General features: G+C 39.1%; 1 protein-coding gene across 4 annotated transcripts in view; it reads right to left on the bottom strand.

Moving 5' to 3' along the window:
- The window catches only part of erbb4b (erb-b2 receptor tyrosine kinase 4b), a 341,421-nt gene that overhangs the window by 55,808 nt on the left and 260,239 nt on the right, over positions 1-25,374 (bottom strand). For all 4 annotated transcript variants that reach the window (XM_083921859.1, XM_083921857.1, XM_083921858.1 and 1 more), the window contains exons 14-19: positions 21,967-22,060; positions 13,265-13,419; positions 9,917-9,961; positions 7,073-7,205; positions 2,718-2,840; positions 475-573 (exon numbers count right to left, since the gene is read on the bottom strand). In XM_083921859.1, coding sequence (XP_083777985.1) covers positions 475-573; positions 2,718-2,840; positions 7,073-7,205; positions 9,917-9,961; positions 13,265-13,419; positions 21,967-22,060 — 649 coding nt within the window. The remainder of the gene's footprint in view (positions 1-474; positions 574-2,717; positions 2,841-7,072; positions 7,206-9,916; positions 9,962-13,264; positions 13,420-21,966; positions 22,061-25,374) is intronic.

Here is a 25,374-nt window from a genome sequence, read left to right on the forward strand (position 1 = left end):
AAACTGAGCGTTTTGGCAAAGCAGCACCTGCTGATACCTGCCACCTCTGTGCCAGTGGAGCACAGGTGGGACTGATCATTAACAGAATGTAAAAGCAGATTTAATTACGTTTTTGTAAGGAAACAATAATTTGAAGTTGTGCTTGTGAAAAATAAATCCTTAAAGGGTAACTGGGACTGTTTTGATTGAGAATAAGCATTAGGTGCTGGGTAGGCTGTATTGCAGTGCATCATTATAGCTGCAGGAAGATGTTCTAAAAAATATATTTGGAAAAGTTAGTACTCCATTGGCCCTCGACGAATTGATGCGATCCCTTGATCTTGGAATTAACTACTTGTGCCTTCCCTTGCCGATAGGTATGCTGTATCTGCTGGACTGACTGAACCAAACCTAATATTGAATGCTTTAATACAACAAAGCATAAGACAATCTAAAAATTTATTGGGTTTTCTTTTCTGTTTTCAAGATACTCACGTCCATGAACTCCACGTTAGCCTTGGGTCCTGTGGCCTCATTTAAGATTTTAATGGCTACAGGAATCTTTACCGTTTCACCCTCTGGAACCCAAATACCCTAAAGAAACAAAACAAACAAGTAATAGAATGTTATACTGAATGCAAAGTCACAAAACTCCAACACACCAACACATTATCAAAGGGGACATATTATGCTCATTTTCATGCTCTTTTTTGTATATTGGGTACTACTAGAACATGATAAGATTTATTACATACATTTTCTCACACTGTCTGTCTGAATACCTGTATTCAACCCCAAGCCTAGTCTGTTCTGATTGGTCAGCACTTCCACATTTGCACTCTTTGCATCATCTTTTAGGTGGATTAAAGTGATTTGGACCAAAGCAAAGAGGAGAAAAATCAAGTGCTTTTCAATTTTTTTCCAAATATTTCAAATGCGTCCCACCTTTGTTCTGCCCCTATGTTATAACATGTCATCTCAAAGCTGTAATTTTACTGTGATGCACACACAGTCTTTCTGTCTGCATTTGTTTTGACAGGTATCATTTTCTCGCATGTGGGATATGTAATGTTGTACATATATTTCATAGGAAAAAAAATGTTTGTAAACATTTCAGTATTTCAGCCATATTTACGCTTAACAGCTTGTGTAATGAGAGAGTTACAGTACCAGTCAAGTTTGCACATGCTTCCTCATTCACTTGAACAGGAAAACACATCCAAACTTTTGACTGGTACTCTACATTGAAGCATTCTGGTGAAAAGAGAGGTGAGCTGCAATGCAAAAACACTCTTACACTGACTTAAAAGTCATTCTGAATGCTGACCATCAACCTTAACCCTGGCTTCTGATTTGTGTCTGAAATAATACAATCATGCAATCAAGCTGCTGATGTTAGGTTATCCTGATGACTGCCTGGGAGAATCTCAGCATCAATCAACTGTTTCTTACTCCTGAAAAGGCCAAGAGTAGGTGATAAAGGTACCTTTCTCGTACCCCACAGCCACCAAGGAACACCATCTAGGTTCTAGTGCTCACCCATGAGACTCTGAATGGACAAATAGTCTTACATGCCTGGTGGTGCCTGGAGATTCCCAGGGAAATGTGCAAGATGTTGCCTTGAAAAGTGACATCTGTGCTCCTGGTTACTGAACTCTGACCCAGAAATGTTCTATAACATGAATGGATGGATATACAATATAACCAATGTTTATTGTGAAAGAGTCTGTTCAGCTATATTTTTCCCATCCCATCATCACATCGGTGGTGACCTCAGCTACCCCCAGGGGTCTTGGTGTCTGCTATTACTTATTCTTTTCGTCCCCCACCTCCAGCCTCCTCCATCTCATTTCCTGTCATTAATGATTATGTGGTTCATCTCTCCTGTCTTACTCTTTTTTCAGGATCTCACATCATGATCTCAACTTGAGGAGCATATTCATTTATTGATAGTATTGTTTAAGTTTACCCTTCAAGAATTAAAACAAACTAGTTCACATTCATAGTTCACAATTTTGGACTTTGGACTAGGTTTACAAAATTAAAAAAATCTATCTCATTTTGTTATTTAAAATTAGCTTATCCAAGCTATTCTTTAATAAAACTTCCTCCTCCCCACCCATCCCAAGCCTTCAATCATTGCCACTGCCCATTTCATAAACTACTATTACAGAATCTGTAGCCTACTGATTTGTTCACCTCCTTCAAATGTTCATATGAACTGGCTTCAGCAGTGCCAGTAGCTGTGTTGTCTGAATTGCCAGTTGCACTAGCTGTGCCAGTGTTTTGGTTTAACAAGCAACTGTGTTAACTGGTGAATTACAGCCAAATCCATTTTAGATGCTCATAGTCACGGCAGCTGTTGAAAAGCATGACAAGAACATGTAGGTGTCCCCGTAAAAGCCTTCTTCAATTCAATTACATATACAGTAAATGTATACATTAAATACATGTTGTGTGTGTTAATTATCTACAGCAACCATTAACATAAGTTACTGCGAGCAACCAAAGATGCATTCGGCTGAAAGTCACCCATTAGCACGGCCATTAGTAACCTAACCCACCGTCATGTCGCATGCTGTAAAACAATGCGTTCATATTCATTTGTTGTGAATGTGTTCAGTTCAGCATTCGCCCAAAACATGTGTTCAACACATCCAATGCAACATATTTTTCAACAGTATCAACATGTACACATGAATACAGTTGGTATCGTTTTTTTTCTGCGTGTATTTTACCTTGTAAACAGTCCCGAAAGCCCCCGAGCCGAGGATCTTGACCTTTTTGAGTTCTGTCTCTTTCAGGATGCGAAGCTGGGCTTGGTTGGGTGCTGTTCCACTGGGTGTTAAAGGTTCCACCAGCTAAAAACACATCCAGTAACACAAAAGTCATTAATAGATGGGGACTGTAACCCAGATCCTACCACATTAAGCTCTACAATGAGATTAATTTCTTTCTCCCACACCCCCATAAAAATGGGACCTAATTTTCAGGAAGTCATACTGTGAAATTAAGCATTCAAAATAACAATTAAGATGGAGTTACTCTCAATCAAAGTTTTACTTGAAAGTGAAAATAATTTCTTAAAATAGTGCAATTTGAATGCAGGACGATTCACAGGTTTCAAAGCAATTACAACTTGATGCATTTTGCTTCAAAATACCAAACCTTTTTAATTAACTGCCCATACTAGGTCACACCAAGACAAATGTGAACTATAAAGTGCCATTACCCTTTCAATATCACAAGTGAAAGATTTAATATATGAGCAGAAGAGAAGGAGGTGGCGGTGGTGGATAATTGCAGAGCCTGAAAAGGAGTCGACACTTTTGTTGTCTCATTACTCCTCAAGTAGAGGAAGGAACAGATTGAACAGAGAAAGCAAGATTATATGAGGGGAGGGTGGGAGGGAGATGTGGAGTGGGAGAGGAACTGTGGAAGAAACAACAACAAGACAGCGATGGAGAATCAAGAGGCGGAATTAGTCAGAGGATGCAAAAGCATAAGAGAGGGAGCAATATAACGAGAATTAGGAAAAGAGTGGAAGATTAGAGAGGGAGGGAGGGCAAAGAGAAGAAAACAGAGCAGCAGTGTAAATCAGCCTGGCTGTGGTCGGCAGCTTCTGTCCCTCTGGCTCATGGTTACCATTTGATTAAAAACAATAGCCATTCTTCATTTAAATGGAATAACAAATCCGCTCAAGAAGGGAGCCGCCCCCCCCCCCCCCCCCCCCCCCACACACACACACACACACACACACACACACACACACACACACACACACACACACACACACACACACACACACACACACACACACACACAAACACATGCAGATGTTTTAAAAATGACATACAACAACACACATACACACTCCTGTATGCTATTTGACTGATCAGAGAGCTGTCCAGCATCAGTGGTGCTGATGATGTTGAGGCTGAAGGCAGCTCATAGGAGCTGTCCACCTGCTCACTCTACAGGGCAGTGCTGAACCCAACTACATGTAGTCACAAACACTATTTGCTTGCTAGGTTATCCACTTTACTGGCAACAGAATGATGATCAATACATTAACTAATAAATTCATCATAATGTACTGTATTCCAGTGAAACTGGTTTGGACGTCGCAGCATTGATTAAAGGTCCCATGTTATCCTCATTTGTAGGTTCATACTTGTATTTGGGTTTCTACTACAACATGTTTACATGCTTTAATTAAAATGAAAATACAATTATTTTTCTCATACTGTTTTTCTGAATATACTTGTATTCACCCAGTTTTAGCTTCTGCACTCTCAGTGTCTCAGCATGTCCTTGCAGCTGGGGAATGACTGTAATAGCCCTGTAGTGGCACTTTCTACCAGTGGTGTAGTGGTAGTTGTTGAGGTTGGTGTACTACTAGGCAAATGCATGTCTTACAAAAAAGGAAGTGGATAGACTCACATGGAAATTCGAATGGCTTTTTGGCTGAAAGGTCAGTATACCTTAAACTACCACTTATTTCTACCTACAGTATATTATATTTATGACATCACAACTGTAGAGAAGTCCGGTTAGCTTGTTTAAAGGCCCAATCTCTGAATACGTGCTGTGTGCATTCCTCTGTGTATTGAGTGTTTTGATACTTTCATTTTTATTTTTATAGCATCCCAACCTCTTTTTATCATAAAAAAGACATGGAAATCTTACACTACAGCATTATTGTGTTGGTTTACAAGTGAGACTACTGGAGTCATTGAGGGCTGTTAATTTCTGCCTAAGTCATTCGATCACTCTGTAAAATGGTAGTTTCTTATAATTATTATATACATCCTTTTGACGGATTTCATTTAACATTATTCTTAGCACAATCTTTGCTTGGGTCCAGACCTTAGAATCCGCCAACTCCACAGAGTTAACTAATTTGTCTGGCATCTTGACGTGAAACTGAGGTTTCTCGGTTAAAAACACAGATGAGCGCCGCGGGGAACTGACGATTAGCCTATCAGTGCCATGGGCAGGACTAACAACGATGTCAAGCTGTGTGTTTACATCACTGGCCTATATACAGTAGATATACTGTATATATCTACAGTATATGGTTTCAGCAAATAATGAAAAACAGGAATTTACCAACTATAGCTTTAAGGATGACAGCAGGCTTCTTCCTTGTGCTGTTATTCAAGCAGTCTTTAATAACTCCAAAATATGAAGAAAAAGAGACGTAAGTCATCAAGAAACAGCAACAGTATAAGTGTAGGTGAGAGGAGTGTAACTATGATAACAAGCTACATCAGTGCTATTTTGTCATTATGGAAGCTAATGGCAAAGACACTTCATTGATACTTTTGTGCTCTTAACAGAGAGGGAAAGTTGTGAAACCAGACCTTATTCTCACTATGGATACAGAAGTGCATTAGATGATGTGCTCTTCTTGTTCTAACACAAAGGAAGAGTACTTTCTCCTCGTCTAATGGTATGGACCCCTACCTCTTCCAAACAGAAGAGTCCTCTCCAGTGGGAATGTGGGAAAGATACATCACGAGACAGTTAAAAATGGATACAAATGTGTGTTGATTCAAATCGATTGGGATGAAAAATGAATTGCGTCAAATCTTTTTTTACTTTTTCTAAAACCTTTAAATACATTCAGTGTTTCAATTCACTTCTGCAGCCGCGGTGCTGATGAGCGCCATTGTAGAAGTTTCAAAAACTTCTGCACTACAAAAGCATGAACGAGTCAGGTGAAGTGAACATAACATCGGTGATACTAGTTAACAGGCTCGGCAGTGGCTCACACGAGTGCTGACGGATTGTTTTAGCTGAATTTAGTTATAGAAGTTGCGGGTGAACCAGCTTTAAAAGTGACATGTTTTCTTTGTAAATAAGTGCTGTGGAGAACGTATCATGTGGATTTTGAAAAGTAACTGATAAATAACTAAAATATTTAAAGAGCCTTGATATGTTTGTATTTGACAGTGGAGTTAGGTGTGTTGGTAGAATGGGTTAGGTTTGGTTAACCAAAAACTAAATAATAAACCCTCTTTTTGTTATGTTAGGCAATTTCTTTTTTAACATGTTGCTGTTGCTAGTTTCAACCTACAGTTTTGCATGTCAAGCTGTGCGTTAACATCACAAGCCTATAAATATCTATCTATATATATATATATCTATATATATCTATATATATATCTATATCTATATATATATAAATATATATATATATATATATATATCCATCTATCTATATATCTTTATCTATATACATATATATATATATCTATATATATGTATATATATAGATATATATATATTTATTTTAATAAAGGAATATTTTCACTCATAATTAGTCTTCAATCTCAATTTTTCTAAGAATAAAATTGTAGGTAAATTGTATCCCGCACTCAGTATCCTAAATCATCTTGAACTGTAAGTTCAGTGATTCGTTATATCCCTATACTCTCCAGTTTTTTATGCTTTCTCCACCCCCGTAGTTACCATTAGGAGGAAGGAAGTCTCATTGTCTGTCTCTTGCACGCACGCACACACACACACACACACACACACACACACACACACACACACACACACACACACACACACACACACACACACACACACACACACACACACACACACACACACACACACACACACACACACACACACACACACACACACACACACACACACACACATAGCTTTAGCTCGTACTTTATAAGATGCTCATTAACATTATTTGGTCTAAAGACTATATATGTGTTATTAATAGCATAATAACACGTTTTATAAGCACAAATACATTTTATTATGCATTTATCCGCAGGGCACTATGTGGAACAATGCCTTGTCAGGCTTAATAAATCATTTACTCTTAAACTCTAAAAGAAATTTTTGTTACCATTTTTACTAATTTCCCTTTCCCTCTTTTTACCTTTTTCTCCACTATATTTTTAGTGCTTTCTGTAAAGCTATGGCAAAGTTATTTGGCCAATATGATACAATATTAAAGGCTTAAACTGTAAGGAAAGTGCCATACACCTATCCCTGTCCAATGATTCCCAGTCATGCATAGTCTTCTGACAACATTTTCTGTGCATACTGCCCTGCTCACCTCTGTCTCCAGGAAGCGACGGAGGGCTCTCTTCTTCTTTATGTTCTTCCGGCGCACAGACACTGCTACGCTCAGCACCATGATCACCACCAAGAAGAGGCTGCCGATCACCCCTGCTGCGATCAGAGGGGTTCTGGAGACAAGAAAGTGGAGGGGGAGAAGAAGGAGGAAAATGAGTAGACGATTATTAAGGGAACGGATGCAGGCAATGAGAAAGCATGAAATATTAGAGAGGATGAAGACAAAAATACAGAAGCTGGATTTATGTTTATACGGATATGTACACACAAAAAAACAAGTACACAAATAAATAAACACACAGAAAACAAGTATCTAAAGTAAATGCTTATGTGGGCGAGCCTTGAAACACCTCATCACCTTCAGTTGCAGTCTTTTTTTCCCACTTAGCTTCATCTGGTAACAAATATACCTCTGTGCTCTCTCATTAAAATTGAGGCCGACATCAAAAACATGTAAATAACCATCAAAGTGAATTCTCAGCACCACACTGACGTTGTCATTTGAAATCATCTCTCTCAATAATGTTCCTGATATGCTCCCCACAATGTCTATAGAGTTGCTGCAGATATGAGTGGCATGAGTTAGCTTTCCGGTATGCCAACCCACTCAACCCTTTTTTTTATGCAGTAATGAAACTTAATTTGGTCAGGCAGTACTAAGACTCTATCCTAAATCTGTGGGAAAAAGGCTGTTATTCAGGACTGCATATCACAGACTGCAAGGATACACCCCATAAAATGTGTTCACGGTCAGCCCGCTTAATGGGAAGTGAAGAACTCTGTATCTCTCTCACATCTCTCTCTCTCTCTCTCTTCAGCTTGTACAGGGAGAAAATTACTATTTTTGACTTTACAGCGACTACAGACATGCTTTTTACAGTCTATGTATTTAACCAACAGGCATACTCTTAAACCAATACCATGAAGTGTGTGCATGTGTGTGTCCAAATCTCACACTGCTCTTATCAGCGAACAAGAAAAAGTCACCTACAATTGCAATTCATGCGCTTCATAAACATGGTCTTTCCAACTGACTGGACTAACTGGTCTCCTGAGAGATCAAGTGAAACCATGTCTTGAAACTATAATGTACTCAAGACATGCAGTTCTAAAGGTCGCCCAGCCAGCAATCTTTGCACATACTGTAGTCAGCGATGCATTTGACCACATGTAATGCAATGTTTCTCCACCATTACAACCATTAGCATCTAAAAATGTATGCACAAGGAGCCAATCAGGGAACACAGAGGTATCAGACAAAAGGCAGCTCTGATCATTTCGAATTAAAATGGGAAAGATACTGCCAAATTGGACAATGTTAGATGAGGTACTACTTATCAGACTAAATATTACAGGAATAAGTGACAGGATGTGATTAATCCAGCTTAATCAGATATGCATGCAATCTCTACACAAGATATATGTTAACACCAGGTGGAACGATGGCCTTTGAAGGCTTAGTGTAATCATGTATTTCTGATAAGCCACTTTTAGTCAGGCTCAAAAGCCCATACCTCCAACCAGTAACATCTTTACAAGATGTGTGACACCTTCGTCTACCGCTGTATCCTAGCCACAGCTATCGGAGATCTGATAAAGGCTGATCTGTTCACCGGGTCAGCTGATAGCTTCATTTCCCCATCTACTGCACCCCCCACTACTGGCCATGTCCCAAATACTGTTTCAGAAGGAAAATAATTGATTCTAGATTTCTAGAAGGTGTGCATGTTTCCTCTGAAATTAAAAGATATCTACTTCTGTGTCTATTGGCCTCTGGACTGAATAGTGATTAGTAAATGCTTCCTTGATGTACTTCAGAGTACTTCACCTGCAAAATAACCATTTGTCTATTAATTACTCACTGAAAGTTGCCTTGCATTCTTGATTTCTTGTCGCATACCTTCATGGTGAACGAAGAATCAAAAAATGGAGAAATGTATTGCTGAAGTATTTAAAAATCTTCCACATAGACACGCAAAGTAGTGTGCCTGCGAGAGCTTTTCGAGCATGAGTAGCGGAAGTACTGAGCATGTGAGTGGATAAAAGAGTCTTGGCTCAAATGTAGTGTTTAGCTGTGAAATGAGAAAGCTTGCTGGCCAGCCAGTGATTGGTTTTGGCCTGACATGGTCACTATCAATAAATTGATATACAAATGGTCATTTTTCAGGTGAATTATTCCTTTAATGATTATCAGTTCATCTGCTTTTGTATCTAACTGTATGGCCCTTTGTTCTGAAGCTTCTGAATGTGGTTCAACTTTTTTCCAGTCGGATGGTCTGAGTTTAAAGTCACACAATGACTTTTACCATCACACTGTCCTGTTCAGCCTGCATGATTCTTCTTTTTTTTACTGGGCTTTTATTTTATTGGCAGCAGTGTTGTGCTTCAGAACCCCAGACCCACCAACCAGTAAGCTCTGTAGCGCCTTGTGTTGTTTTTGTATTTTAAACCATGCCCAAAACACTACCCGACAATTCTCAGTGCCACTTGATGCCAAACTTTCTCATATAAAATCTCAAATCTATTTGCTCTAAACTGTTAGAGGCTTTTTGTTCGCCTCCCACCCCCCAAATAGCCTCGGAACAAAAACTCAAGCACTATCAATTTATCAAGACCCTGGCAAATTGTTTGCGCACATACACAAACAGAAATGTGCATGCACAGAGAGGCATTAAGGACACTCACAGGGATTTTACGCCTTAGAGCTAACCATTAATCAGAGAAGTTGCTCACTGTGATTCTTGTGTGTGTGTGTGTGTGTGTGTGTGTGTGCTACTGTGTAGGTTTGTTTTTATGAAGGGCAATACATAGAATAATTTTGTACCTGTCCATCCAGCCAATACAGTCTTGCAGTCTTGGTCCAATGCACCTAAGTAAACAAATGCAAGGCAGTTAAAAAGAAATGCTAAACAAAACAACATTCATAGTTTGCCATATATCTGAGAATGATGGGAGTGTGTAGGAAGTTAAACAAAGCAATACAGTAACTAACGGGAATTCAAGCAAAGACTGAACCCATAACAGTGTATTACATTTTTGCTGAGAATATTTGCCCTCAGTGGACTTTTCTACTTTGCGCGCCTGATAAAGAATCCCATATAATGGGAAATATCGAATTGAGCAGGACTCAGGTCATTCATTCTGCAGCCATCGCACATTAGGGATATAATTATAAAAATATGATTCACATTTTTATCTCTTATTATGTACTAGGAAACAAAAAATGTTAAATTGCACAAAGAAAAAGACTGAAAATTAGCCATTTTGAAGTTCATAAATAATTACTTAAAGATAATTACCTACGCCAAAGAGGTTATGTTTTTGTTTTGTTTCAGTGTGTTGGTTTGTATGATTGACAGCAGGATTAGAGAAACACATACTGTCCGAATTTTCATGTAAGTTTGTGGAGGGTGTAGTCCGGGTCAAGGAAGAACCCATTACATTTTGTAGCGGATCCGAATCACTGGGGTGATAATAAATAATTTTGCATTTTCATTAAAAGGAGTTGTATTCTAAATCCAGAGCATTAATAAAGCAGCAATCAAATATATGCAATGTAAAGATATAGTGGAGTAATAGTGTCCTGAGCAGAGAATGAAGTCAATCACCACCAGTGTTTGTCTGAAAAGTTCAGAGGTCTTAAACTGGAAGCGCTTGAAGCGGGCGCACAGGGTAGAGCAATTTGGAAAAAAAGACGCTGGGTCAAGCGCCTTTTCTCAAGACAGCTACATGCGTCTGTCATTGGGAACAATTGAAAAAAGATGCTGCCACTCAAAAAAAAACATATGTGGACACAGGCCCTAACTTGAAGTATGGACTTCTGTGTGCTGGTCATATTCTGACTCTACAAGCAAAGCCAGATAAGCCAGAGTCAATTGATTTTGTCTTATCTCTCCACCGCACCCTTTATTGCTGTCTGTCAAAACATACAATATGTGTGTTTGTGTGTGTGTGTGTGTGTGTGCCTGTTTGTGTGTGTGTGTGTGTGTGTGTGTGTGTGCCTGTGTGTGTAAGCCTTTATGAGTTCCAACCGTATCCTAGAGGTTTCAGTGTGTCTACATGGGCTACAGATCACAAAGCTGCATTGTCTTCTGGTGGAAAGCAAAGATCTCTGCTGGAAATGTCATTAGTCCTCCTGTGTTGATCTTTCAAATCTCCAATGTCTACTGTACACTAGACAGTCTTAATACTAGCTCCAAAATGTGGAGGCTCCTTTAAATGTTGAGAAGTAAGGGCAGTGTTTTTCTCTCTTCCCTTCTGTGTTTATCTCTCTCCTTTTCCTTTCCCTCCCCCAGTGTGTTTTTCTGAGAAGCGGATCTGCTTATGAAGCTATACCTGTGACAAAGTGTCAGCCCGGTGTTTTCGATTTACGACTACATTGCTATGCTCGACCAAGCTGGAGGCTGTCACTCAGGAGAGGAGAAATAACACACAAGGAAGTGACACAAACTCCAAGTCGAGTTAAAAACAAAATTATGTTGTACCAACCCCTTGTTGGATATTATATTTAGCAATCAGTGGCTAGTGAGAAGTGGCAAGGTACTCCACTGACTTTCATTCTTCCTTTCTTCTCTCTCGTTCCCTGCTTTGCCTCTCTATTCATCTCTCTTTTCGATTTACTTTATACGTGCAGGATGTGGATATGGAAAGGGAAAGTGTGTAACTATGCACTCATTAACCACAAAATGCACTTATGATGACACAATGGGAAGATTCAGTGAGGATATTCTGTAAGTACCCAGTCACCCCAGAAAGCACAGGGAGATTCATTTTAGTGTCCTTGTGAATAGTGCTGGTGGTTAAGCTTGGTGATGTAGTGACTATTCAAAGGACTGGTTGAGAAGCTACTGTAGCCAACAAGCTCACCAGTAATGGCAGTGTTATTTAATAACCAAATCAAGCAAGTTTTTTCTTTTAAGCACCGACAAAAGACCCACAGTGGTCGAAATATTTTTTTAAATTTAAATTTTTAATGCTTTAGTCACTATAATAAAGGCATTTTTTATTGCCTGGATTGCCATCCTATTTATTAGACATATTTGCACCATCACCTTCTGTCTCATGATGGACTGCCAACCATACCTCTTTTTGTGGAGCAGCTTGGAATCCAGCAGAGCAGGGTTTTATCCAATTGGATGGTCCAATACAGCTACAGTAATATATTGCTTTATACATTTTGGACTCTCTAACTCTCTGTTTCACATGTCAGCAGTCTCAAGATGGTTTTGCGCTTGCTCAGTGGTGCAAACTTGAAAAGGTCAAAGTTAACCAAAGTTAAATCATTCGCAGGTGTTTCTGGCAGACTAACTTCAACTTACAACTAATTGTGGCAATGGGATTGCAATTTATTTTGTCTATCTGAAAAGTAGAGCGACCAGGACATTCGAGTTTGGATCAGGAAATGTGGTCAGGACAAAGATTTGAAGCAGGATTGGGTTTAGGATTAGGGCTATGTTTCGTGTGAATGGCCCTACGTAACTTTTCCTGTATTACTTTTTGTGCTGACCAAGTACACTGAGGAGTTTCTTGTCAGTTGTCACTTTTTAAGGTATTACTTTTGAATTTAGATTTAAATGAAATAAATAAAATAATATTTTATAATAATATATAATAATAATAAAATTTAGGCCACTTTTGGGACAGATATTATCTGATGTTGGTGCTAACAGAACAAATACACACACACACACATCAACAGTTCAGTTAGGCAACATAATGCCAGTAATGCCATCATTACTGTAAGTTATCCATCAAAAAGGTTTATTTAAAATGATCTATGTGTCACCCAACCTCCCACTGGATTTTTTAAATGATTGGTCATCATACTTGCAAACCCTCTAAGATGACGAATGGTAGAAATGTTCCATGTATTAAGCCTGTGAATGTTTTCATTTGTCCAGGTCATCGTTATCCCCAAAGCAATTTCCGTCAAAAGCAACTGGACTATTTGTCTAGGAAACAAATAACCTATTCCTAGACAAATAACCAAGTCCAGTTGCTTTTGACTGAAATTGCTTTGGGGTACAAAGTATTTTGGCTTTATCTGGGGAAATAATTAGTTTGGTTCAATTAAATAGAAAATGTTTTAAACAGAAAACTACTTATGTGTAGTTTTTGGAGTAATGAACATTGAACTCCACAACTCTTACACTTGCTTACTGTACGTGCTTACCCCTGGGTGCAGTTGCCATGGCATGGATGGCATTCATTGTTGGCTTCTGCATACTTGAAGATGAAGCTGTTGGCACCCTGCAGGCCATCAGGACACTTTTCCACACAATTAGGACCATCCTTGAAATGGAGGCATTTTATACAATGCTCTGGGCCCTAGGGGAAGCCAGAAGAAAAAGCATTGTTTTATTTTAGATGCACTTTTACATTTTGAACACATAGACATACAGTGGTTCTGAATAAAATGTACATAGTAGGTGTACATATAACCGTCACTGAGGTGCTGTGAAGTTGTCATTTAGCAAGGTACTTCATGCAAGCGTGACACTGACTATTTCTTTCTCCTTGTGAGTCCGTGTGTTTGTCATCATGGCAAAATGTAGTCCTGGAGACACCTACTATAGCGGTAACTACCACAAAGGCAGTTTTGAGAATTTTGCTAGTTGTTTATATGGCTGTCTGTGGCCAGATTGTGTCAGCACAATAGTGTCACAACCAAGCAAGATACAGTCACAAAATGTTACAGATGTGTAGTTCAGATCAATGAAGAGTTTGAAAATGAGTGTGCAGGGGTCCGAGCAGGGGTCCGAGGTCAAGGTCAAGTATGGGGTAGCAAGTAGTGAAGCAGCCATTGCCCCATCACTTTGCGTCCCAGGCCCGATTTGGTGTCTGTGCTGATGTGATCCCATTGCAATATGGTGTCTAGTTTTATTATGATTATTATGATTATTATTCTTATGGGTACTAGTGGCATGCTCTATATGATATTGAGCACTCCATTGCGGCACAATTCCATCACTAATAATAAAGAAGATTAGGATGGAAAAAATCCAAAGGTTTTTACAAGGTAACTTTACAGTTGGTGGCAAGTGGCAGTCATGTGATCGGTTACAATTTCCTGCAAACTTTTTTATGACAGGTGGGTCTGGAGACAGAAAAGCTGTCTTTTTGCAACAGGTTCACTCATCACTGGTGATTCCAGCTTTCTCTCACAGATGTTTAGGTGACAGTTTTAACTCTCAAGGTCTGAATCCAAATTCCCTGTGTGTGGAGAGGATCTACTGAAGCTATAACTGGCATCATGAAACCGGGCATATAGGACAAATCTGTGATCGGTGATATCAAAAATTTGATTGATGGGTATATTCATACACCGATAACTTGCCAAGTGCAGGTATCTTAGCAAGAGGGATAACAGGGAGCAAAAGACAGAGGGTGAAAAGTGAAAAAAGAAGTACTGTAAGGAAAGTGAGCAAGAAAGAGTGGACATGGATGCAGAATAACACAGTGAACGGGAAAGGCAGTAAGAGTGAGCAAGATATAGTGGGAATAAGAGAGACAGAGAAAGAGGGAGAGGAGGGAGAGAGCAGACGAGACGCATAAAGCAGTGTGAGCGGAGCAGGCAGATAATAACCATCGCTCACAGCACACACAATGACCATAACAACCCGCCTAGAACAGGATTTATGGAGCTAATATAGGCAAGGGAGGAGGTAGGGGAGGAGAGGAAAAGAGGCGTAGAGCTCTCCCGGACAGGCCTCGTATCATCAACAGGCCTAAAGAACAACATACACACAAACCAGGATGGAAGTATACAGATCCAGGGACATTAATATTTTTAAGCATTGGCCCCAGGGGCCACTAAGCCCCTTAATTTTTTGGTGGCCCAAAAGTTAATTTATATTTATACTAGCCACAGACTAAATTTTTGCGGCAAGTGGCCTTCGGGGCCATGGATAGGGTCGGACCATGAGATCCTTTACTTAAAAGGTATAAGTGTAGCATTACAAGAAAAACAATGTGTAAAACTACGAATAAAAAGTTATCCCCCTCAATGATATGAATTAACAAACGAGGCACCACCCTGGACTCAGGGACCAATAATCAGACCATGAAGACAATCTCGAAAAGAAGGTGTTCACTTAAAAATGTCAATATTAAAGAAATATTTATATTTATAGATTGATAGATTTCAAGCCTTTTATCATATAGGATGGACAGGAAATGTGGTGAGAGAGAGGGGGAGACATGCAGCAAAGGGCCGCAGGTCGGAGTCGAAAACGGGCCACTGCGTCAAGGACCTTCAGTCTCTTTACACTGGGCAGCTTCTGGCTCAGTGGTTAGAGCATTCGCCTCACGTAAAGGGGCTGAAGGTCCTAGATGCAGCGGTCGCAGTTTCGACTCCGACCCCAATGTAAATATTGGGGCGGCTGCTGGCTCAGTGGTCAGAGCAGTAGCCCCAATATTTACATTTATAAAGTGAACAGTGAACACGGATTGGACGAATCTGAGCACTGACCAGTCGCAATCGGTTGTTATTACAATACACATAACAAACAACTGCTGTTTAAAGTATTAAAGTTTAGATTGATTTTTGGTAGACCTGTTAGTAACTGTAGTATAGCTGTCGGATAAATGTAGTGGAGTAATAATCGCATTATTTTCTTCAGAAAATGTAGGAGTATAAGAGTAAAGTAGTACAAAATAGAAATACTCAAGTAACGTTGTACCCAAGAAAAGTACTTAATGAATTTTCACATGAAACACACACACACACACACACACACACACACACACACACACACACACACACACACACACACACACACACACACACACACTAACACACACACACACACACACACACAGAGTTAACGTTAAACAAAGGGAGACAAAGGTAAAAAGATTATAGCAAAGGCAGATAATTATCCTTTGGCAAGTGGAAGAGTGCTTGTTCATACATAACCAGAAGTAGTGTCTGTGCATGGGCTTGCATTTACACACTTGTGTGTGTGTGTGTGTACGAGCGTGAGTATACTTATGCCTCTGCATGTGTTCTTCGTAGCGGGTGTGTGTGTGTGGGTGTGAACATGCATTCACTCTGGTATAATTATGCAAATTGAAAGTCTTGCTGCTCACACTGGCTTTAGCGTTGAGCCTGGCACTTTGCTTTTATGAGTGTCATCCCACCCATGGCTATTGGTGTGTGTGTGTGTGTGTGTGTGTGTGTGTACGTGTGTGTGTGTCTAATAGTCCCATCACATCAGCAAGCTAAATTATGTGACAGAGCAAACAAACAGTGTTTGGTCCAGCAGGGCATTGAGACATTCAAAAAGTGACAGGCATGCACAGCGTCGCCACCAAACTACCCTGTTGTAAATTTAGATTGGTCTGCTTGTGCGCTTCACACAGAGGTTTGTGTGATGCTGTTGGGTATGTGTGTAAATTAATATCAATATCTCTTCCTTCTCTTTCATACAAAAACAGTAGCATCTTAGGAGGATTGCCAATTAATCTTACGAGTGTCAGAGCTTATAGTCAAGCACAAGCAGCCACAGAAAAGGCTTCTCAAGTCATGATCAGGTACATCAGGAAGGATTTACGATATATATTTTACTATGATATAATGCACATACCTATCACGCTCTGCTGTATATCTGCTGGAGTTCTTAAATATACTCCCACTATACACACTATAATTGGAGCATTCATGATGGGGTGGAAGGATTAAAAGCATAGAATGGAGAGAGGAGGTAGAAAATAAACTGGAAAAATCAGGAAAGAGGTGGTGGTAGCACCTTTGAATATGACATTGGGCAATTCAATTCAGAGGTCATAAAGTGTATATACAGTAGCCACTTCATCAGATTAAAATACATTCTACTAAGATATATGTTTCACTATCAAATCAAACAGTTTGGGTGTGACTGCCTGCATGTTTATATCAGCTACAATGTGTCTGCAATGTATGCAGAACATTTATAGACAGAAGTGGCAAAATTATACATGAAGCAAGTAGATTTTCTGTTGAAGCAACAACAGATCATTTTTTAATTGATTTTAATTTATCATTAAGAAGTAAATGTTGTTTGCAAAATGCAATGGCCAAAGAATATAATGAAGTGTTTAGAATGGATCACTTTAAGCTTCGCTCTCGCTGTCGGCAAAATGCAGACTCGCTTTACAGCCCAAAGGAAGAGGAAAGTGCTTGAGGTGTCCCTGTACCTATGAAGGTAATAAAATAATAACACAGAGACTTTTTGACTTCCACATTTTCACTAGCAACACATTACAGCGTCACTACTTCATTCTTACCGTTCACAATATCATCACAACATAATCTCTGTCTGCGGCATCAACAATACCACTTGCGTGTGTTAGGACGGTGGAAACATGTTCGTTTCCTCTTATAAAGTATTAATTCATAAGATTTTCATTTATTTAATTGTGTTTGAAGTTACTATCTACCAAAGAGTCAAACAATGGTGATTGATCATATAACCCACAAATGAAAGCACTTCTACTTGCCCTTTTGCTGAATATTTCAATATCCCTGTCTGTGGCGACATTCCCGGGCTGGATGTAAATAGGTCGCCATGTTAGTGACGCTGCTGAAAGCCGTTGGGTCTGCCAGGTGAAACTCGCTAGTAACGGTTATGCTGCGTTCACTTGTAATCAGAAATCTGGAACTTCCAACTTGAGTCAGACTTGCAGTAAGGGCAGAAGTGTAATAGGAACATGTGTGCATATATGGATTTAAGAGGGTAACATATAGGGGATGGACCCGAAGTAGAGAAGCAAATATGTTTCAGGTCCCCAGGACAGGCGCTCTCGTCGTATGCCACCATGGGCTTAGCGGCGGAGCGCAGTACTTCAGCACTGGCCTCTTTGTGTGGCGGTCATGTGCCCAGAAGAACATTTACCCATTCACTTCCATACATTCATGGAAGAGGAGATCACCTTCGAAAAAATTTTTTGGATACCAATCGAAAGGCTATAATTATCTTCAGACCCTCTCCTTAAAAAAAGTATGTGGGCATAATTTTAGACCCTACAAAAATCGTGTTATGGGCAGGAGAAGGAGGGTGCTCAGCTAAAAAAAGCCATAATGAAACACCTCCAGCAGCTTAAGTCCCGTCTCCGTAGAGCCCAGTGCAAGGCCCTGGCAGCGACGCAACTCTTATGCTCAAACTTTTTGTGCATTGTGTCCAATGTTTCTTTTATTGTTTGGTTGTTTTTCCTGCTGTTTCGTGCCTCGTGCTTGGGCATGGGCTCGGGAACACGGATATTTCTACATCCGGTAAGTCCTCCCGTGTTCACAAGAACGAAAAATGGTGGCGTCCTAAAGGGAGCCTGCACCGCTGAGCCGCTTTCCATAGGATTGAATGGGCGCCATTTTTCTCGCCCGCTATCCATTCTTTTTTCCATGTCCATAATGAGTTTCAATAAAATTTACAAAAGAGCAAAATAAAATATTATAATTTTTATAAAATAAAATAATAATGAAAAGTCAACACACATATTGCCTGTGAACGTAACAAGATGGAGGGCTCTGAAAGAACAGGCTCACCTGCTATTACATCTTACTGCCAAAGAGACTGCTAGAAACAAGGCATCTCGATGTAGTACAAGTTTAAAATACAATTCATAATGAAACAGCTTAGTAATTTGTTTTAAAGTTATAAGAAAAATATCTGAGGTGTGAGGTACAAAGAAGAGATGTAAGGAGAAAGAAGGCAGGAGATATGCCCCTTCCCCTGCCCCAGTAAGTGAATTTGTTTTTACATTCTCAAACATTTAAGTCTGAGGTATCTTTTTTTCAAACACACATTCATCCGTAATCAAATACTGAAGTATAATTCTACCAAGACGATATATGTAAAAAAAAGTCTGTTAATACAGGATAAGGACATAAGGACATTCATAACCTGACATAAAAATTCCACGGATGGGATTTTGCCTTCAAAATGAATACAAATCACATACATAAGCATGGTAGCTAAATTGCTAAAGAGTGAAATCTACTTTGTGCTGGGCCTTTTTTAGAATATTTACAACAACATAATCACTACTGCTGGACAATATATCATATTTGTAACTTAAAATTCACATTTTGCCATGAAATCACAAAAGAATCTTACATTTACATGGCTGTTGTGAAAGCCCGCTCCAATTTTTTTAGTAAAGACACAGTAGCATACTGTATATGCTTTCTGAAAATGAAATGATGTATCACTGACCAAGAACATAGACCTATCATCGTCACCTCTTCCGTCCATAACGTAGCCCTGTATTCATAACAATAGTCATATCGCCAATCCACAGAGGGAAATAGCCTGATGAAATTTGTGTGTGTGAGCTGTAATGTAAGTGCTATGGGTTCTGTGACCATAACATGATTGCTGTATCCTCATTGTGGTTACCCTGGGACATTTCCATTATACACTGATTGACAAGTGTCACACACACACACACACACACACACACACACACACACACACACACACACACACACACACACACACACACCCCACGGTACTCACACGGTACTCACACGGTACTCACACGGTACTCACACGGTACTCACACGGTACTCACAGGGTATTACTTATTCCACAGGCATTCACAGCTTAATGCCTAACCCTGACCCCGGCCCTAACACAAACCTAATTCAGACATGAACCTTAAAGCTAAGTCTTAACCCTTAAACAGGCCTTTAAGTGAGCACCGGTTACAATGTCTTCGCTTTCCAAAAATGTCCTTTGTCCTGGAGGGAAAAATATATATATATAAGACTGGAGATAATATAAGACATTCCCAGAAATGAAGATGTCCACATGAAATCCCTCCATGTGGACCAGAAAAAAGGGACAATGCAATAAAGATGTGAACATAGCGTCTATTTATTTTGCATTTGCTCTTTTGAAGTACTTGACATGAGAATATATCTGCTATTGAAAGTACTTTGACTGCTGTGAGTGTTCTCTTTTTCTCACTTTTTTTTTCAAACTGCTAGAAGTAAGCTCCAGATATCTGTATTATGTTATTCTCTTTGTAGCAGCCACCTCTCCATCACATGTCTTAGAAGTGGAGGGTTGTGAGGTTTCAAGCTGAGAGCCAAGATAATGAAACCAACTAATCTCTACCAACACAACAACAACAACCACACTACACTCAAGCCAGCAAACAACTTTGACCATTGGTCAAGTTTTTGCTGTGCATTCACCCAAAAACACACCAGTAATTTTGCGAAAACTGTATTGGGCAAACTAACTGACAGGGTGTGATGAGACACAAAATACAGCACATGGCCCAACTGGCTTGGATCTGTCGCAAATCACCCCTCTCTATCAAACAGCCAGATACGATTTTAAGAGAAAGCACAGGGTCAGGGGCCTCATGTGGCTCTGGGTGTAGTCTGCAGGAGAGGCAGATAGAAATGAAGGTCAGGGATTTTTTTCCCACTCTGGTCACAGCTGTACATTAGAATAATGCCAAACAATTTTTCAAAGAGCTTGTGCAATATAAAAAATTGCTAATCGTACAAATGCCTGAAAACCTGAATACATTTTTGATGGTTAACATAAAATATAAAACAAAAAATGCACATACAGTCACAATTGTAGATGCATAAACTCACTGCAAATTAGCATGCAAAATGATGCTGACCTTAGCTAAAACAGTCAGTTTTACCTTTGACTTGGAACATGAGACATAATAATAATAATAATGACAGACACAGTCCTCCAAATTCTCCTATTATTACCCATCATTTTAATTTCTATTTTGAATGAATTAATGAATGATTCAGTCTTTCATAATATACAGAACAAGCTTATAGATCATGCATTATAAGGACATGATAAAAAGAAGAGATAAAAGCCATCACAATAATTGAGCTTTTTTTTTTTATTATTCTTTTTTGGCAGTTTTTAAGCCTTTTATTATATAGGACAGACAGGAAATGGGGTGAGCGAGAGCGGGGGAGACATGCAGCAAAGGGCTGCGGGTTTGAGTCCGACACGCTGCCTCAAGGACCTTCAGCCTCTTAACATGGGGCGACTGCTCTAACCACTGTGCCATCGGCCGCCCCAATAATTGATCAGTTATTGATGTTACAATTAACTTCAATGAAGGCTTTAACACAGTCCATACACCGAACAAGTTCATAGTTATTTCTATGTACACAGTGTCGTGGATATGCATCACTAAACCTCTATCCTGTTGCAAGCAGGATAACCTGTTGATCACAAGGTAGCCACATTGTACTCTAATTAGAACCATCATTTACAAAATGAATTAATTATAAGTAGGATCATTTCATTTACTTCTATACAATTGGACTTATTTTTGTAGCCGGTGGAGTTGAATTCAAGTTTAAGGCACTTCCTCATTGGCTTCACTTTTCAGGCTGAGGAAGCTACATCGATCTCTTTTATAAGTCTATATGGTTTCCTATTAGAATTTAGTTTAAATCTAGGCGCTTTTCGCTTTAATAGCACAACCTCACTACCATCTTGTCGGCAAACTCTCCTGTCACTGTGCTAGCAATTATGGTGCATCAAGTCGTCGAGAGCGCAGATGTGGAAGATCCAGAAACACTGACCAATCAAAGCAGGGAGGGGGCTGAAAGAGTCAGATGCTAAAACGGAGTATTTCATACAGAATACAGGTGTATTCAGACAGACAGATGAAACTGCAGTTCATCTTTCAATGATAGATAATGATGAAATGCCACCATTTGTGTTTTTTTTTAATGCTATTCCTCTGTAATGACGAGATTAAAGCAAACGTTAGCAAACTGCTAAAACAACAGCCCTCAACAGCACTTTATCTATTCTTTCTCTGTCTACATCACGCTGACATACAGGAGATAAAAGACAGCTTCATTATTACTACTGTTGTCTATAGGAGCAAGCTTACCGGACCGTTGCAGGTCAAAGAGTCGTCATCAGCTCGCTCACACTGGGCATCACACTCCACACACACTGACCCGTTGGCATATTCACGAATGTCCCTGAGATATGAGGAGGAAAGGGATAGAGGGAAGGATTAATATGGGTAGGGGATAGAAAGCGATACAAGGGTGAAAGAGGCAAGAGGGGGAGAAAGACATTATATGTGAAATACAACAATCACATGGCTTTGTGTCCACAGCCAAAGTGGATGTTACACATAGAAGACAAACAGAAACCATGTGTCAAGAATGCAAGTAATAGTAATACAAGTAAGTAAGTAATACATTAACTCATTTTAGCAGAATGTCATGAAAAACAATTACTATGTTTTGACAGATTCACATTAAAGCTTTATGTTTTTTTATGGATTTCAAGATCAGTATAAGTACTTTATCAATTTATATAAATCTGTAAATTCAGTAGAATAACCTCCTGGACAACTTTTGTATAAGAAAGAAAACAAAATCCAATGGCAGTGATCCCAATGTCAATATCACATTTTATTTTCCAGAATGAAGAGCTCCCACATTTTTGAATATGAGTTTGTAAATTAACCCTTTCAGTAGATCATGTCTGAGTTATGTTCAGGATGCCATTTCCAGAGCAAAGAAGACAGGTGGAGGGATAGAATAATTATTAGTAATGAATAGATTTGTCTGTTTCAATCTGCTAGCATGAATATTGTTTCATACAATTATTACTTTGGAAATGAGTAATAATGTCAATAATGAGTAATAATGTCAGTATGTACTGTATGTAGTCATAACATCAATAGGCAGTTTCAATGTGCATGCACACACAGACACACTCCTATTACAGCCACAAGTATTGTAGCTAAATAGCTATAACTGTAACACTAATACCATCCCACAAGGGGTTGACTAAGTTGAAAGTGTGAGGGGTGCTACACTTTCAAAAATCGATTAATTTAAGTGCCTTGTTATTCAATTTCTGAAATCCTTTTATAAGAGTAGAACACCAGAGTGGCCTCGAAAAGTCATTAAATCTGACCACAGTGCCGCTGAGTTGGCACTTTGCCTTTATCACTACAGGACGAGGAGAATTACTTTTGGGTACTTCTCTTTTGGTCAGTGAGGGAAAAAGGAATGTTCCTTCTCAGCAATAGAAAAAAAATGACGCTGGCCCAGTGGGATCTAAATCAAATTAGTATTAATTATGCTTCATCTTGGCCTTCATAAAACCTTCCAGGAGGCAGGGGAGGAAAGCCTTTGTCTGGGTGTGTGCTGGTTGAAATAATAAAAGCTGCAGTGAAGCTGGAAGATATCACTGACAGTTAAGTCTTATAGACTGTTGCTTGGTGTTCTGCTGTGTTCTGCTTTTCCTGTATTTTCTGTCAATTAAGGGACAAAGATACAGCAACACAATGAATAATAAAAGTTGAATCTGATGCAAAATAACAATAATTCATTTCAACTGGCTTTTGGACATGTGCTGCTAAACCTGCATGTTCACACAAATAAAACTGCATGTTTGGCATTTTGAACAATAGCCCTTGTAACCAAATAGTTTTGACTTTGTTAACATATTTTAAACAACCATTAAAAAAATCACAAGGTGTAAGGCAATACAATATCCTATACACCCTATATATATATATATATATATATATATATATATATATATACACCCTGTATACTTTTTCACAGCACTATATATATATATATATATATATATATATAGAGATACTGCAACTTGCAGTTGCTCTGGGACGAATTGTTGGGTCTCTCTAAAACATAAATAAGTCATGTGGTGTGTGTGTGTGAGTGGTCTAATCCTGCTCAATATGTAAAGTTTTTTGAGATAACATTTATCATGATTTGGCACAATAAATAAAACTGAACTGAATTGAGTATCAGCACAGAAGCTGAGCAATGTTACCACTATGGGCAGACAGCAAAATGTATTTTAGCCGCCTCAAAAAAGTGATTTTGATGAATCTGAACTAACCCTTTAAAATATCAAAGTCACACAAACTAATCAACTGAGGCGGAAGTACACCAGCAACTCCTGCAATGTAAAATTACTGTTTTTTTCAAAGGAGTCTGGTTGAAGAAAGGATACCGTTGATAGATATAATGGCTTCAGTTCCCCCTGTGGAAACCTAAACAGGGATTTCTGCTGGCAATGCAAAGTGGTGAAAATATTCAAAATATGCTATACACATAAACTGATTGATATTTTTTTTCTCTGTGTGCAGACTAATCTATAGTAGGTAAGACAGTTACTATGGATAAGTACCTCACACAACCCCAATTCAAAACATCTAAACTTCTCCCTTGCAGGTTCTATACACTGTCTTGCTGTCCTTGTTAAGTTAGCGGCACTTCTACTGCTAAACTAATCCATATATGAAGGTGCTGTGATAAAAACTTGAACTAGAGGGCAACTTGAACATTTGATTAAACATATAAATGTTGAAGAGAAATGAAATAAAGGCACATACAATGATGAAATATGAAATACTGTACTTATAGTATGAGACAGAGGCTAAATGGTTGAGTTGACATTCAGCTGTATATTTGGTACATGATGTGCTGGTAACGCTGACAGTGTTGGGCTGTGCTGACGTGCAGGTGGACAGGTAGGCAGGGCGTGGCCCCGTGCGCAAGCAGTGACTGTGACACGCAGTGACACGCCTAGCCCCCCTGCCCTAACAGCACCTTCTGGCCAGCATTCCTCTTCAATGTGGCCACCAAAGATGTTTTGATCAAATAAAGACACTCAACTTAAAAGCATCTTTCCAGCTATCCTGCAAGGCAAAAACGAAACCCACCTGGGGATAAGATCTTCTTACCATCTAATGTGAGGATAGGATAGCATCAATCTCTACTTCATTCAAAAGTCAAGGGCCCCTACTGCCCTACTGAAACTCTGCAGGGGTGCCTTTTAAATTGAGAGTTACCACCACGTCTTTAATTGTTCTTTGTACCGCAAAGCTACTAAATATTATACATAGTAAACAGCAAAATAAGTGTACCTGAAAGCTGTAACAAATGTCAATATGATCAAAAATCACTTAAACTATGTTTACACTTTTTCTAGACTTACAGTTGGTTTCTTAGCTCAATGTTCCAACGCCTTCTTAAATTCAAGGCCTTTTCAAGGACTTTTCAGGCCTGATTCCAAGAAAGGAAGGAACCAAGAAAACATAGTTTGATGGACATGAATCAAGGTTAATTGCTATTTCAACACTGATCATTTTTATAATGAGATATAACAGGTTGACATGTAAAACTGTGGGAAACGTATTTACTAACTTACTAAAAAAAATCTTACTTACATGTCTATTCTTGCACAACATTTATACATTATAGTATTTAAATGACCAATGTCTATTTATTCCTATTTTCAA

The sequence above is a fragment of the Echiichthys vipera genome (genome assembly GCF_963691815.1).
Source record: "Echiichthys vipera genome assembly, chromosome: 10".
NCBI lineage: Eukaryota > Metazoa > Chordata > Actinopteri > Perciformes > Trachinidae > Echiichthys > Echiichthys vipera.